Raw genomic sequence first — 16,483 nt, forward strand, 5'->3', positions numbered from 1 at the left:
TTCCTCACAGACAGGACCCAGGCTGTAAAAATAGGGGACAAGCTCTCCTCTACAATCACTCTGAGCACTGGTGCCCCACAAGACTGTGTACTCAGCCCCCTGCTGTACTCACTGTACACCCATGATTGTGTAGCCAAGTGTCCATCAAACTCAATATATAAGTTTGCTGATGACACAACAATTGTAGGCCGTATCTCGGGTAATGATGAGTTTGAGTACAGAGAGGAAATTAAGAACCTGGTGGCATGGTGCGAAGACAATAACCTATCCCTCAACATCAGCAAGACGAAGGCATTGGTTGTTGACTTCAGAAGGAGTAGCGGACTGCACGACCCAATTTATATTGGTGGTGCGCAAGTGGAACAGGTCAAAAGCTTTAAGTTCCTCGGAGTCAATGTCACAAATGACCTGACTTGGTCCAACCAAGCAGAGTTCACTGCTAAGAAGGCCCACCAGCGCCTTTACTTCCTGAGAAAACTAAAGAAATTTGGCCTGTCCCCTAAAGCTCTCACTAATTTTTATAGATGCACCGTAGAAAGCATTCTTCTAGGGTGCATCACAACCTGGTATGGAAGTTGTCCTGTCCAAGACCGAAAGAAGCTGCAGAAGATCGTGAACATGGCGCAGCACATCACACAAACCAATCTTCTGTCCTTGGACTCACCTTACACTGCACACTGTCGGAGCAGTGCTGCCAGGATAATCAAGGACACGACCCACCCAGCCAACACACTTTTCATCCCTGTTCCGTCCAGGAGAAGGCTCAGGAGCTTGAAGACCCGTACGGCCAGATTTGGGAACAGCTTCTTTCCAACTGTGATAAGACTGCTGAACGGATCCTGACCCGGATCTGGGCCGAACCCTCCAAATATCCGAACCTGCCTCTTGGTTTTTTTGCACTACCTTACTTTCCATTTTTCTATTTTCTATTTATGATTTATAATTTAAATTTTTAATATTTACTAATTTTTACTATTTTTAATATTTTTAATATTTAATATTTGTAACCCAGGGAGCGGGAAGCGCAGAATCAAGTATCGCTGTGATGATTGTACGTTCTAGTATCAATTGTTTGGCGACAATGAAGTATAAAGTATAAGTATAAAGTGGCCACAGAGTGCGTGTTTATGGTTTTCTGCTGCCGTAGCCCATCCACTTCAAGGTTTGACATGTTGTGCATTCAGATATACTCTTCTACACACTACTGTTGTAATGCATGGTTATTTGAAATGCTGTTACCTTCTTATCAGGGAGGAGAAGATGGCGGCGCGACGCAGTGCGCAGCGGCCACTCTGGTGAAATGATATCTGTTATTTGTGAAGTAGGGTGCCGTGTGTAATCCTGATTTGATGGAGACAGACGTGAGAGCACGGAGGAACATCTGGAGAAACTTCTGAAATGCCTTCTTCGCTGCTGCTGCTACTGTGTGATCCAGAATCTCCGGAGGAGAAGGCCCCGAGTCCTCGACTTTGCTTGTTGCTCGGCAGCCGGGGGTTGAAGCGCTTGGCAGAAGATGGTGCTCGGGAGGCTGTATTGGAGGGGCTGGTCGGAGGCTCGAAGTTTTCAGATGGACTCAGAGTCGGCTGTGGTCAGGTGGTTACAATGCATCGACAGATGTCGGTGCCTGGAGGTTTATTGCAGAGAGAGTTTCTCTTTTTTGCCACCTGCCTTCAGGACTATTGGGAGTCGATCGGAACTTTGAGACTTTTTTTTTTACCGTGCCCATGGTCTGCTCTTTATCAAATTATGGTATTGCTTTGCACTGCTGTAACTATATGTTATAATTATGTGGTCTTGTCAGTGTTAGTCTTTGGTTTGTTCTGTTTTTTTGTGAGATCACTCTGGAGGAACATTGTATCATTTCTTAATGCATGTATTTCTAATCGACAATAAACGAGAACTAAGTGTCCCCATAATCTGATCTAATCTAATCAGCTTGAACCAGACTGGCCATTCTTCTCTGATGTCTCTCATTAACGACACATTCCCCCCCCCCCCCTCACTGAAATGCCACTCACTGGATTTTTTTTTTGTTTTTTTTACCATTCTCTAGAGATTTGTGTGAAAATCTCAAGAGATCAGAAATTTCTGGGGCACTCGAACCACTCCTCCTGGCACTAGCAATCATTCCACAGTCAAAGTTATTTAGATCACATTTCTTCCCCTTTCTGATATTTAATCTGAGCACCAGCTGACTGCCTTGACCATGTCTGTATGTTTTTATGCATTGAGTTGCTGCCACATGATTGGCTGATTAGATATTTTCATTAATGAGTAGTTGTACCTAATAATGTGTCCAATGTGTGTATATTTAAGATAAATATATGACCCTGGTATTGTATGGTGTTAGGTAGTGGAAGATGGTGGACCTGTGATTGTTGGTTCCTGGATGGCAAGAGAAAGAGAAGCATCTAGGCTCATGATATACTAAATCAGGGTTCCCAACCTGGGATCTACGAACTCCTTGCTTAATAGTATTGTCTATGGCATAAAACAGGTTGGGAACCCTGTACTAAATGTATGTAGAAAGGGAGTTTAAGTGCAAATAGGATCACAGTAATAATGAGACAGCAATATTTGATGATTCTGGAGAATTTCAATGGTTGAACAAAGAAGAGGTTAATGGGAAGATATCTAGTTAGTTAGAAAGCTAGGGTAATTAAGGTATCAGGATAGCAGAGGGAAAAACAAAATTCAACAATTGAGGGTGCAAGTTTTATGACAGTAGTTCAGAGTTCTTGATCAATGATTTTGTCCCAGTGGCATTGGATGAGGAATTAAATGATGGTCAGAACAACACACTATGGGAACTACTGTTTTTAAAATTACAAGCAAGAGAGAATCTTCAGATGCTGGAAATCTAAGCAACACGCACCAAATGCTGGAGGTACTATGGAAAAAAAGTACAGTCGACGTTTCAGGCCAAGCCCCTTCAGTAGTACCATACTTTAAATTATCCCATACAATTTTTTATGACCAGGTATACAGGGCCAGGCATTTGATTTGAAAGATTTTTAGCTGTGTACGGCACTCCCCTTGAGTCAGGTTAGATTTATATAGTGTTATATCAATGTGAACCCACAATCAAGATGCTAGTGCTCCCAATGGGATACAAATATTTCTTCAACGTGAAGGACAAGTGCCATAATTAAATAAAATACAATGAGGAAACTTAAGATTATGTCACAAATATGCGTTCAATAAAAGCACAAAATAGGATGTAGCAATAAAACTGGAAAGTTGATTGGGATAAATGGAAGAAGCAGCACTAAAAGAAGGGTGAAATAAAAATGTGTACTTAGCCCTCCTTCCCCCAAAGAATCACTTGTAGTAGGGTTCATTTAAAAAAAATTACAAACCCTTATACTATAAGTAAGAGAAACTTAACACTGAATATGAACAGAGGGCACAGAATCACAAAGGAAATTATATTTGGCACAAAAAGCAGAGAGGAGATATTTGAAGGATCCCCACAGCAGATCAGAGCAGATGAAAGGACAAGAAAGCCCATGATTTTGAATGGAAGGACTTGACTGGAACTTGAAAGTATGAAATCTTTCTTCTGGGGTGAGGTGTTAATTTAGACTCGACTTGGTGCTGTTGGTGATCATTTTTTTTCAAACATTTTCTTACAATGTCAAAAATGAGATCACATCTTTTGAAAGGAGTGACATAGGGTCAGAAGACAGAATCCTTGTGGAGAGCATTAAGAAACTACAAGAGTAAAAAGAGGGTAAAAACCTCTCTGCGTTCACCAGCAACTTTGATGTGTGTTGCTTGAATTTCCAGCATCTGCAGAATTCCTCGTGTTTAAGAGTAAAAAGACCCTTTGGGGGTTATATACAGGTCTCTAAACAGTAAGTAGCCAGAATCTGTGGTACAAATTACGGCAGGAGATAGAAAAGGTGCATAAAAAAGGTCAATGTAACCAATGATCATAGGACATTTCAATATGTAGATAGATTGGGAAAATCAGGTTGATACTAGATCCCAAGTGAAGGAATTTCTAGAATGCCTACATAGAAACATAGAAAATAGGTGCAGGAGTAGGCCATTCGGCCCTTCGAGCCTGCACCGCCATTCAGTATGATCATGGCTGATCATCCAACTCAGAACCCTGTACCAGCCTTCCCTCCATACCCCCTGATCCCTTTACCCACAAGGGCCATATCTAACTCCCTCTTAAATACAGCCAATGAACTGGCCTCAACTGTTTCCTGTGGCAGAGAATTCCACAGATTCACCACTCTCTGTGTGAAGAAGTTTTTCCTAATCTTGGTCCTAAAAGGCTTCCCCTTTATCCTCAAACTCTGATCTCTTGTTCTGGACTTCCCCAACATCGGGAACAAACTTCCTGCATCTAGCCTGTCCAATCCCTTTTGGATTTTATATGTTTCAATAAGATCCTCCCTCAGTCTTCTAAATTCCCATGAGTATAAGCCTAGTCGATCCAGTCTTTCAGCATATGAAAGTCCTGCCGTCCCAGGAATTAATCTGGTGAACCTTCTTTGTTTTCCCTCTATGGCAAGGATGCCTTTCCTCAGATTAGGGGACCAAAACTGCACTCCAGCTGTGGTCTCACCAAGACCTTGTACAACTGCAGTAGTACCTCCCTGCTCCTGTACTCGAATCCTCTTGCTATGAATGCCAGCATACCATTCGCCTTTTCACCGCCTGCTGTACTTGCATGCCCACTTTCAATGACTGGTGTATACTGACACCCAGGTCTCGTTGCACCTCCCTTTTTCCTAATCGGCCACGATTCAGATAATAATCTGTTTTCCTGTTTTTGCCACCAAGGTGGATAACCTCACATTTATCCACATTAAATTGCATCTACCATAAATTTGCCCACTCACCTAACCTATCCAAGTCACCCTGCAGCCTCTTAGCATCCTCCTCACAGCTAACACTGCCGCCCAGCTTCGTGTCATCCGCAAACTTGGAGATGCTGCATTTAATTCCCTCATCTAAGTCATTAATATATATTGTAAACAACTGGGGTCCCAGCACTGAGCCTTGCGGTACCCCACTAGTCACTGCCTGCCATTCTGAAAAGGTCCCGTTTATTCCCACTCTTTGCTTCCTGTCTGCCAACCAATTCTCTATCCACATCAATACCTTACCCCCAATACCGTGTGCTTTAAGTTTGCACACTAATCTCCTGTGTGGGACCTTGTCAAAAGCCTTTTAAAAATCCAAATATACCACATCCACTGGTTCTCCCCTATCCACTCTACTAGTTACATCCTCAAAAAATTCTGTGAGATTCGTCAGACATGATTTTCCTTTCACAAATCCATGCTGACTTTGTCCGATGATTTCACCGCTTTCCAAATGTGCTGTTATCACATCTTTGATAACTGACTCTAGCATTTTCCCCACCACCAATGTTAGGCTAACCAGCCTATAATTCCCCGGTTTCTCTCTCCCTCCTTTTTTAAAAAGTGGGGTTTACATTAGCCACCCTCCAATCCTCAGGAACTAGTCCAGAATCTAAAGAGTTTTGAAAAATTATCACTAATGCATCCACTATTTCTTGGGCTACTTCCTTAAGCACTCTGGGATGCAGACCATCTGGCCCTGGGGATTTATCTGCCTTTAATCCCTTCAATTTACCTAACACCACTTCCATACTAACATGTATTTCCCTCAGTTCCTCCATCTCACTGGACCCTCTGTCCCCTACTATTTCTGGAAGATTATTTATGTCCTCCTTAGTGAAGACAGAACCAAAGTAGTTATTCGGTTGGTCTGCCATGTCCTTGCTCCCTATAATCAATTCACCTGTTTCTGTCTGCAGGGGACCTACATTTGTCTTAACCAATCTTTTTCTTTTCACATATCTGTAAAAGCTTTTACAGTCAGTTTTTATGTTCCCTGCCAGTTTTCTCTCATAATCTTTTTTCCCTTTCCTAATTAAGCCCTTTGTCCTCCTCTGCTGGACTCCGAATTTCTCCCAGTCCTCAGGTGAGCCACTTTTTCTGGCTAATTTGTATGCTTCTTCTTTGGAATTGATACTATCCCTAATTTCCCTTGTCAGCCACGGGTGCACTACCTTCCCTGATTTTTTCTTTTGCCAAACTGGGATGAACAATTGTTGTAGTTCATCCATGCGATCTTTAAATGCTTGCCATTGCATATCCACCGTCAACGCTTTAAGTGTCATTTGCCAGTCTATCTTAGCTAATTCACGTCTCATACCTTCAAAGTTACCCTTCTTTAAGTTCAGAACTTTCGTTTCTGAATTAACTATGTCACCCTCCATCTTAATGAAGAATTCCACCATATTATGGTCACTCTTACCCAAAGGGCCTCTCATGACAAGTTTGCTAACTAACCCTCCCTCATTGCTCAATACCCAGTCTAGAATAGCCTGCTCTCTAGTTGGTTCCTCGACATGTTGGTTCAAAAAACCATCCCGCATACATTCCAAGAAATCCTCTTCCTCAGCACCTTTACCAATTTGGTTCACCCAATCTACATGTAGATTGAAGTCACCCATTATAACTGCTGTTCCTTTATTGCACGCGTTTCTAATTTCCTGTCTAATACCATCTCCAACCTCACTACTACCGTTAGGTGGCCTGTATACAACTCCCACCAGCGTTTTCTGCCCCTTAGTGTTATGCAGCTCTACCCATATCGATTCCACATCCTCCCAGCTAATGTCCTTCCTTTCTATTGCGTTAATCTCCTCTCTAACCAGCACTGCTACCCCACCTCCTTTTCTTTCATGTCTATCCCTCCTGAATATTGAATATCCCTGAAAATGTTGAGCTCCCAGCTTTAGTCACCCTGGAGCCCATGGCTCTGTGATCCCAACTATATCATATTCATTAATAACAATCTGCACTTTTAATTCATCCACCTTGTTACGAATGCTCCTTGCATTGACACACAAAGCCTTCAGGCTCGCTTTTACAACACTCTTAGCCCTTATACAATTATGTTGGAAAGTGGCCCTTGTTGATTTTTGCCCTGGATTTGCCGGCCTGCCACTTTTACATTTCACCTTACTACTTTTTGCTTCTACCCTCATTTTACACCCCTCTGTCTCTCTGCACTTGTTCCCATCCCCTTGTTATGAACTAACCTCCTCTCTCCTAGTCTCTTTAATTTGATTCCCACCCCCCAACCATTCTAGTTTAAAGTCACCTCAGTAGCCCTAGCAAATCTCCCCGCCAGGATATTGGTCCTCCTAGGATTCAAGTGTAACCCGTCCTTTTTGTACAGGTCACACCTGCACCAAAAGAGGTCCCAATGATACAAAAACTTGAATCCCTGCCCCCTGCTCCAGTCCCTCAGCCACACATTTATCCTCCACCTCATTGCATTCCTACTCTCACTGTCGCGTGGCAGAGGCAGTAATCCCGAGATTACTACCTTTGCGGTCCTTTTTCTCAACTCCCTTCCTAACTCCCTATATTCTCCCTTCAGGACCTCTTCCCTTTTCCTGCCTACGTCATTGGTACCTATATGTACCACGACCTCTGGCTCCTCACCCTCCCACTCCAGGATATCTTGGACGCAATCAGAAGTATCCCGGACCCTGGCACCAGGGAGGCCATCCGGGTCTCTGGACTGCATCCACAGAATCACCTATCTCACCCCCTTACTATCGAGTCCCCTATTACAACTGCCCTCCTCTTCCTTTCCCTACCTTCTGAGCTACAGGGCCGGACTCTGTGCCGGAGGCATGGCCACTGTCGCTTCCCCCAGGTAAACTGTCCCCCCCAACAGTACTCAAACAGGAGTACTTATTGTCAAGGGGCACAGCCACAGGGGTACTCTCTAGTACCTGACCCTTCCCCTTCTTAATCGTGACCCATTTGTCTGCCTCCCATGGCCCCGGTGTGACCACTTGCTTGTAACTCCTGTCTATCAACTCCTCACTCTCCCTGACCAGACGAAGGTCATCGAGCTGCAGCTCCAGTTCCCTAACACGGTCTCTTAGGAGCTGCATCTTGGTGCACTTGGCGCAGATGTGGACGTCTGGGAGGCTTGGAGACTCCAGGGCCTCCCACATCCGGCACCGAGAACAACAAACTGCCCTCACACTCATACTGCCCCTCTCCTCAAATAACAATGAAAAATGAATACCAAACCCTCTTCGCCTCGCCCGTTTCCACCTAAGCCCGTTGAGCCGAAGCCCTTAAGCCTTCACTCTTCTCCTGGCTCACTCCGCAGCCCGCAATCTATGCTGCCCTCTGTATGAGGCTGTGTTCTTTTTAAATCTTCCACGCTTCACTGCCCGACGTCACACGCCTGCGCAGTCCCGCCTCTAAACGCCGATGGAAAAAAAAACGAGAAATTCAAAAATGGCTTCCTCCTCACTCCTGCTCTGATTCTCAGACTTACTTCTCCGAATTAAACCCAAAGCAGGATTTCTGTCCTTTTAAATCTTCCGCGCTTCACTTCCCGACGTCACACCCCTGCGCAGTCCCGCCTGTCTGAACACCGATGGAAAAAAATGGAAAAATTCAAAAATGGCTTCCTCCTCACTCCCGCTCCGATTCTCAGACTTCCTTCTCCGAATTAAACCAAAAGCAGGATTTCTGTCCTTTTAAATCTTCCGCACTTCAGTGCCTGACGTCACACGCCTGTGTAGTCCCGCCTCTCTCAACACGGATGGAAAAAAAATGAAAAATTCAAAAATGGCTTCCTCCTCACTCCCGCTCCGATTCTCAGACTTCCTTCTCCGAATTACAACACGGCTTTTCAGAGGAACTGGTGGTCGAGCACACTAGCGAAAAGGCAATTCTGGATTGAACATGCGTGAAATGGAAGAGATGCGGTTGAGGACGGCATTGATGGTGGAGGAAAGGAAGGCCCTTTCTTTGGGCAGCGTTGATAGTGGAGGATGAGAAGCCATTTCACTCTTCCATTTCATGCATGTCTGCTCTTACCCCATCCTCCCGCCACGCTACCAGGGATAGGGTTCCTCTTGTCCTCACCTACCACCTCACCAGCCTCCGCATCCAGCATATAATTCTTCAAAACTTCCATCACCTCCAACAGGGTCCTACCACCAAACACATCTTTCCATCCTCCCACTTTCTGCTTTCCGCAGAGATCGCTCCCTATGCGACTTCGTTGTCCATTTGTCCCTTCTCGCTGATCTCCATCCTGGCACTAATCCTTGCAAGCAGAACAAGTGCTACATCTGCCCCTACACCACCTCCTTCACTACCATTCAGGGCCCGAAACAGTCCTTCCAGGTGAGGCAACACATCACCCATGAATCTGTTTGGGTCACATACTGTGTTTGGTGCACCTAGTGTGGCTCTTGTATATTCGTGAGACTCAGTGTAGATTGGGAGACCGCTTCGCTGACCATCCACCAGTACAAGTGGGATCTCCTAGTGGCACCCATTTTAATTCAACTTCCTATTTCCATTCCGATATATCCATTCATGGCCTTCTCCACTGTCAGAATAAGACCACACTTAGGTTGGAGGAACAGCACCTTATATTCCGTTTGAGTAGCCTCCGACCTGATGGCATGAACAGTGATTTCTCAAACTTACAGTAATGCCTTCTCCCCGCCCCTCCCACGTCCCCATTTCCCATCTGCTTTTCTCTCTATCTCATGTTATCTCCTTGCCCACCCATCGCCTCCGTCTTGTGCTCCTCCAGCTCCCCCCCGCAATTTTTTCTTCCATGGATTCTGTCCCTCACCAATCAACTTCCTAGTTCTTTGTTTCAACCCTCCCCCTCCAAGTTTCACCTATCGCTTGGTGCTTCTCCCTCCCCTCCCCCTACTTTTCATATCTACTCCTTAGCATTTTTTCTCCAGTCCTGCCAAAGGGTTTTGGCCCGATGCTGCCTGGCCTGCTGAGTTCTTCCAGCATTTTGTGTGTATTGCTCAGATTTCCAGCATCTGCAGATTTTCTTTTGTTTCTAAGTTAGGCCTACTTTATCTCATGCTTCCAAGTACCCTGAAACCTCATCCTTAATAATGGAGTCCAACATCCTCCCAAGCACTAAGCCAGGCCAACTGGCCTATTATTTCCTTTCTTTTCCCTCCCTCCCTTCTTAAGCAGTGGAGTGATATTTGTAATTTTCCAGACCTCTGGAACCATTCCAGAATCTAGTGATTCCTGAAAGATCATAACTAATGCCTCCACAAACTTTTCATCTTCCTCTTTCAGAACTCTAGCATGTAGTCCATCTGGTCCATGTGACTTATCTATCTTTTGACCTTTCAGCTTCCCAAGCACCTTCTCCTTAATATTGGCATCTACACTCTCTTCTGCCCCCTACCACTCTCAAATTTCTGGCATACTGCTAGTGTCTTCCACAGTGAAGGAAAAGGAAAGGTAAGTTGCATCCAGAATTTCTCTGGTTAGTGGACGATTTCCCTCCACGCCTCTCTGACGCCGTGGGGAATCGCGTACGAGGCAAGTTACAGCAGTGGTTTGCTGTTGCCTTCTGCTGGGTGAGCTTCCAAAAGGATCACCAGCTCACAACCCAGCACGGATGGAAAGCATGCAGGGGAGCCGGATGGATTCGAACTCAGGACCTTTCGTCCCGAAGTCCGATGCTGATGCCACCAGCCGGGTCCCACAGTGAAGACTGATGCAAAATTCTATTAAGTTTGTCTGCCATTTCTACCTTTCAAGCATCATTTTTCAGCAGTCCAATATCCACTCTTTCTCTTTGTGTCTTTTTGTATCCTCTTTTATACTATTGGCTAGCACACCTTCATATTTCATCTTTTCTCCCCTTACAGCTTTATTTGCTTTCTGTTGTTTTTTTAGAAACTTCCCAATCCTCTAATCTCCCATTAAGTTTTGATATATTACATCTCCTCTCTTTTCCTTTTCTGATGTCCTTGACTTCCTTTGTCAGCTATGGTCACCTCATCCCAGTGTGGCCTCCTGTATATCGGTGAGACACAACATAGATTGGGATACCGTTTTGTCAAGCACCTTTGCTCCATCTGCCACAAAAAGTGGGATTTCCCGGTAGCCACCCATTTCAATTCTACTTCCCATTCCCATTCCACCATGTCCGTCAAAGTCTTCCTCTACTCCCATGATGAGGCCACACTTAGGTTGGAGCAGCAACACCTTGTATTCCTTCTGGGTAGCCTCCAATATGCTGGTATGAACATAGATTTCTCAAACTTACAGTAATTGTTTCCTTCTCCCTTCACCATTTCCCATTCCTGTTTCCCCCTCTCACCTTATCTCCTTACTTCCCCATCACCTCCCTCTGGTGCTCCTCTCCCTTCCCTTTCTAACGTGGTCTCTGTCTGCTATCAGATTCCCCCTTCACTAGTCTTTAACTCTTTCATCAATCAACTTCCCAGATCTTTGTTTCACCCCTCCTCCTCCCAGTTTTACCTTTTACCTGACTCCTTGTACTTCCACCTCCCTTCCCTCCACCTTCTTAGTCTAATTCCTTCCCCTTTCCAATCTTGATGAAGGTCTCAGCCTGAAACATTGATTGTTTCCTCTTTTCCAAAGATGCTACCTGGCTTGCTGAGTTCATCCAGCATTTTGTGTGTGTTCTGTCATATAATCGCTGCCTCTTAAGTCTTTCTTTACCTTAAGAAAGGATGTGTCGGCATTGGAGAGGAGATTTATGGGAATGATCCCGGGAACGAAAGGGTTAATATATGAGAAGTATTTGATGGCTCTAGATCAGTGGTCACTGGAGTTTACAAGAATGGCAGGGATATATCATTAAAACTTTATGTAATTGAAAGGCCCAGACAAAGTGGTCATGGAGAGGGTGTTTCCAGTAGTGGGAAAGTCAAGAACCAGAAGGCACAGCCTCAGAAATAGAAGGGTGTAGAACAGAAATGAGGAGGAATTTGGTGATGAAAGGAGGCCAAGTCACTGGGTATATTTAAGGCGGTTCTTGATTTGGAAGGGTGTCAAATGTTACAGGAAGAAGGCAGGAGAATGGGATTGAGAGGAAAATTAAAATAGGGTTGAGAGGGAAAATATCTCAGCATGATCGAATGGTAGAGCAGACTTGATGGACTGAATGACCTAATTCTGCTCTTTTGTCTTATGGTCTTACATGATATTTTGCAGGTCTGTTACTGGATCTGAGCAGGTGATTCATTTCATTAATAATGTGAGTACCATCTCCTTATTATCTAATATTAATGTTATTTTTTGGTAATCCACCATAAAAGAATTATTACCTGGCATTTTAGTACAGGCGAGATCTGGTAACCCATTTTTCAGAGAGTGCGTGCGTGCTGATGGAAAAGCCTTGCCAAAGATGCACCCAGCGTGATTTCTGAATATCTTGCAACAATCAAGTCTGGCAAAAGCCAGAAAAGAAAGCTTTTACTTTTGTCATAAATTTAAAAAATAAACTATATGTTGATTTGTATCTTAGAATTTTTGCTTTGATATGCTGTCCTTTATGTCTGCCATAAATTACCATAATCCATCTATTCGTAGAGTTTTTATGAATATACCCTTAATATTGTTAGATCTCTGCAGTGCAGTCTGCAGGATATATAAAGGCCTTGTCTTGAGCTGCTCTGGATCTAACCCATTTGGCATAATTGTAATGCTCATCAGCATAATGAAGACTGGTGGGAGTGTTCGAGGATATCTTTAATCTCTCACTGCTGCAATCAGAGGGTCCCAACTGCTTGAAAAGGGTGACAATCATACCAGAGCCCAATAAGACCAGGGTGAGTTGCCTCAATGACTATCATGTAGTTGCACTCACATCTTCTGTGATGAAGTGCTTTGAGAGGTTGGTCATGACTAGAATCAACTCTTGCCTAAACGTAGACCTGGACCCACTGCAATTTGCATATTGCCACAATATGTCTACAGTGTATGCACTGGCTCTCCACTTGGCCTTGGATCGCCTGGATAATGGTAATATCTATGCCAAGCTGCTACTTACTGACTAGAGCTCAGTGTTCAACATAACCATACCCTCAGTTCCAACCAACAAACTCCAAAACCTGGGCATCTGTACCTTCCTCTGCAACTGAATCCTTGACTTCCTCACAAGGAGACCACAGTCAGGGTGGATCGGAAATAATATTTCCTTCTCACTGACATTCAGCGCTGGTGCCCCTCAAGGATGTGGGCTTAGCCTACTGCTCTTCTCTCTCACCGCTTGACCATGGTTTTCAGTCGAGTGCCGGACGCTCAGAGAGGTTCGGCAGGGGGCGGGCGCTCGGCCGGGGGCTGTGGTCGAGTGGTTGACGACTTGGGCCGGTTCCCCCACCGGACTTAGTCAGGCGAGGAGGGTGTGAGGACACCCAGCAGGACTAGAAAAAACAAGACCTGACAAAGGGTGAATGAGCTCCTTGTGAGCCAACGGCCATCTTCCGTGGAAGAGATTAAAGCCTCATCACGTATTTACGAATCGTATGCTATGCATCTAGTTAGAAGAGACATGATGAACTTGGGCGCTGCACCATGTGCCTGGATCTGCCCAAGGCCTCCGTCTAAGGAAGGGCCGAGCTCAAAGAAGTGGCCGCAGCTGGAGGCCGACTGGGCCTCGGGCTCGAGTTCGGTGGGGGCGGTGGCAGGCGGTGCCAAGGCGGCCAGCGAGAACAAACTGGAGGAGAGGCTGTACTCGGTGCTGTCGCAAAATCAAAGAAGATGGAGGTGCATAGCTGCCAACCCCGGATTCGGGACGGCACCCACAGACTGACTGACTACTCTCTCTCCACACCCATGATTGTGTGGCTAGGCACATCTCAAATGCTATGTATAAATTTGCTGGTGACACAACTATGTTGCAGAATTTCAGATGGTGACAAGGAAGCATACAGGAGTGTGATAGATCAACTGGTTGAATGGGGTCACAGCTACAACCTTGCATTTAATATCATTAAGACCGAGGAATTGATTGTGGATTTCAGGAAGGGAATTGATGGTTCAGAATGGGAAGAATGAGGAGCTTCAAGTTCCTGGGTATCAACATCTCTGGGCCCAGCATATTGATACATTTATAAAGAAGGCATGACAGGCAGCTATATTTTATTAGGTGTTTGAGGAGAATTGGTATGTCACCAAAGACACTCGCAGATTTCTACAGATGTACCTTGGAGAGTATTCTAATTGGTTGAAACGCCGATGGGTATGGAGGGGCCACTGCACAGGATTAGAAAAAGCTGCTTAAAGTTGTAAACTCAATCAACTCCATTATGGGCATTTGCCAGGACACCTTCAAAAGGCAATGCTTCGAAAGGCGGCATCCATTATTAAGGACCCCCATCACCCAGGACATGCTCTCTTCTCATTGCTCCCATCAAGGAGGAGGTATAGGAGCCTCTAGACACACACTCAACATCTCAGGAACAGCTTCTTCCTCTCTGCCATCAAATTTCTGAATGCAATAAGCCCACGTACACTACCTCAGGTTTTTCCCACTATTTATTTAATTTAATTTTTTATATACAGTATATATAGTGAATTCTGGATAATCGGAACCAGTACATTTTGGCCCAATGACGAAGCCGTAATTTCATGGAAATAGTTAAAAAGATATTTAAAAAACAGCAAACTACCATTTAACTGAGTAACAAATTATGTATTTAAATGAAATACAGTACAAATTAGTACACGACAAATACTACGGTACGATAAAACTGTGTATTAGTTCTCAATAGTTATTGATGGTACATTTGCCATGTTCTTTTGATAGACTATAAACAAACAAAATCAGCATAGATGCAGTAGCTATAAAAAGTATTCATTCCCCCCCTTGGAAGTTTTCATGTTTTATTGTTTTATAACATTGAATCACAGTGGATTTCATTTGGCTTTTTTGACAGTGATCAACAGAAAAAGACTGAGACCCTTTATGAAGACTGGGAAAAAATGAGTTAGAGTAAGAGAGTGGGGAAAGAGGATGAAGAACCACAAGGTGATAGATGAAATGGTGGTCGGGGAGGAGTGAAGTAAAGAGCTGGGAAGTTTATTGGTGAAGGAGATACAAGGCTGGAGAAGGGGAATCTGATAGGAGAGGACAGAAGGCCATGGAAGAAAGAAAAGGGGCAGAAATACCAGAGAGAGGTGATAGACCCAAAGGAGATAAGGTGAGAGAGGGGAATGGTGAATTGTTTGTGGGGGGGTGGTGGTGCATTACCAGAGGTTCAAGAAGTCGATGTTTATGCCATCAGGTTGGAGGCTATCCTGATGGAATATAAGGTGTTGCTGTTCCAACCTAAGTGTGGCCTCATTGTGACAGCAGAGGAGGCCATTGACTGACATTGGAATGGGAATGGGAAGTGGAAACTGGGAGATCCCACTTCGTCTGGCAGATGGAGCATGGATGCTTGGTGATGTGGTCTCCCAATCTGCATCAGGTCTCACCAATATACAGGAGGCCACACTGGGAGCACCAGATGCAGTAGATGACCCCAGCAGACTCACACGTGAAGTGTTGCTGCACCTGGAAGGACCGTTTGGGGTCCTGAATGGTAGTGAGGGAGGAGGTGTAAGTGCAGATGTGGCACTTATTCTGATTGCAAGGGTAAGTGCCAGGAGGGAGATCAGTGGGGAGGGATGAATGAACAAGGGAGATGTGTAGGGAGTAATCTCTGTGGAAAGTAGAAAGTGGGTGGGGTATGGTGGAGGAAAAGACGTGATTGGTGGTGAGATCCCATTGAAGACGGAGGAAGTTATGGAAAATTATTGTTTGGATGTGGAGGCTGGTCAAGTGGTAGATGAGGTCAGGAGGAACCCTATCCCTGGTACTGTGGCGGGAGGATGATGTGGAGGCAGACATGCGCGAGTGGAAAAGATGTGGTTGAGAGCAGAGTTGATGGAGGAAGGGAAGCCCCTTTCTTTGAAGAAAGAGGACATCTTCTTCGTTCTAGATTGAAACATATCCTGAGAACAGATGGAGTGGAGACAGAGGAATTGAGAGAAGGGGATGGCTTGGATTCCCAGCATCTGCAGATTTTCTCTTGTAAGTAATTGATTACATAAGTATTAATCCCCTTCAGGTAAGTATTTAGTAGATGCTCCTTTTGTAGCAAATACAGCCGTGAGTCTGTGTGGATAGATCTCTGCCAGCTTTGCACATCTGGACACTGCAATTTTTCCCCATTCTTTACAAAACTGCTGAAGCTCTGTTGGATTGCAATGGGGATCGTGAATGAACAGCCCTTCTCAAGTCCATCCACAAATTTCTCAGTTGTATTGAGGTCTGGACCCTGACTTCGCCACTCTTTACTGTTTTTAAGCCATTCCTGTGTAGCTTTTGGCTTTATGCTTGGGGTCATTGTTTTACTGGAAAGCAAATTTTCTTCCAAGGCACAGTTCTCTTGCAGGCTGCATCATGTTTTTACTTCCAGGATTTCCCTGTATTTTGCTGCATTTATTTTACCCTCTACCTTCACAAGCCTTCCAGTGCCTGCTGCAGTGAAACATCCCCACAACATGATGCAGCCACCACCATGCTTCACAGTAGCATCTTCAAAGATGGTGTGTCTTTGATTATGTGAAGTGTTCGGCTTACGCCAAACATAGTGCTT

At 44.7% G+C, this 16,483-nt stretch overlaps 1 protein-coding gene across 1 annotated transcript in view; it reads left to right on the forward strand.

Annotated features, from left to right (window-relative positions):
* Positions 1–16,483, forward strand: part of kif25 (kinesin family member 25) — a 321,128-nt gene that overhangs the window by 21,272 nt on the left and 283,373 nt on the right. The window contains exon 3 of the mRNA XM_072265970.1: positions 12,051–12,093. Within this exon, the coding sequence (XP_072122071.1) occupies positions 12,051–12,093 (43 nt within the window). The remainder of the gene's footprint in view (positions 1–12,050; positions 12,094–16,483) is intronic.

Source organism: Mobula birostris, chromosome 8 (genome assembly GCF_030028105.1).
Source record: "Mobula birostris isolate sMobBir1 chromosome 8, sMobBir1.hap1, whole genome shotgun sequence".
Classification (NCBI taxonomy): Eukaryota; Metazoa; Chordata; class Chondrichthyes; order Myliobatiformes; family Myliobatidae; genus Mobula; species Mobula birostris.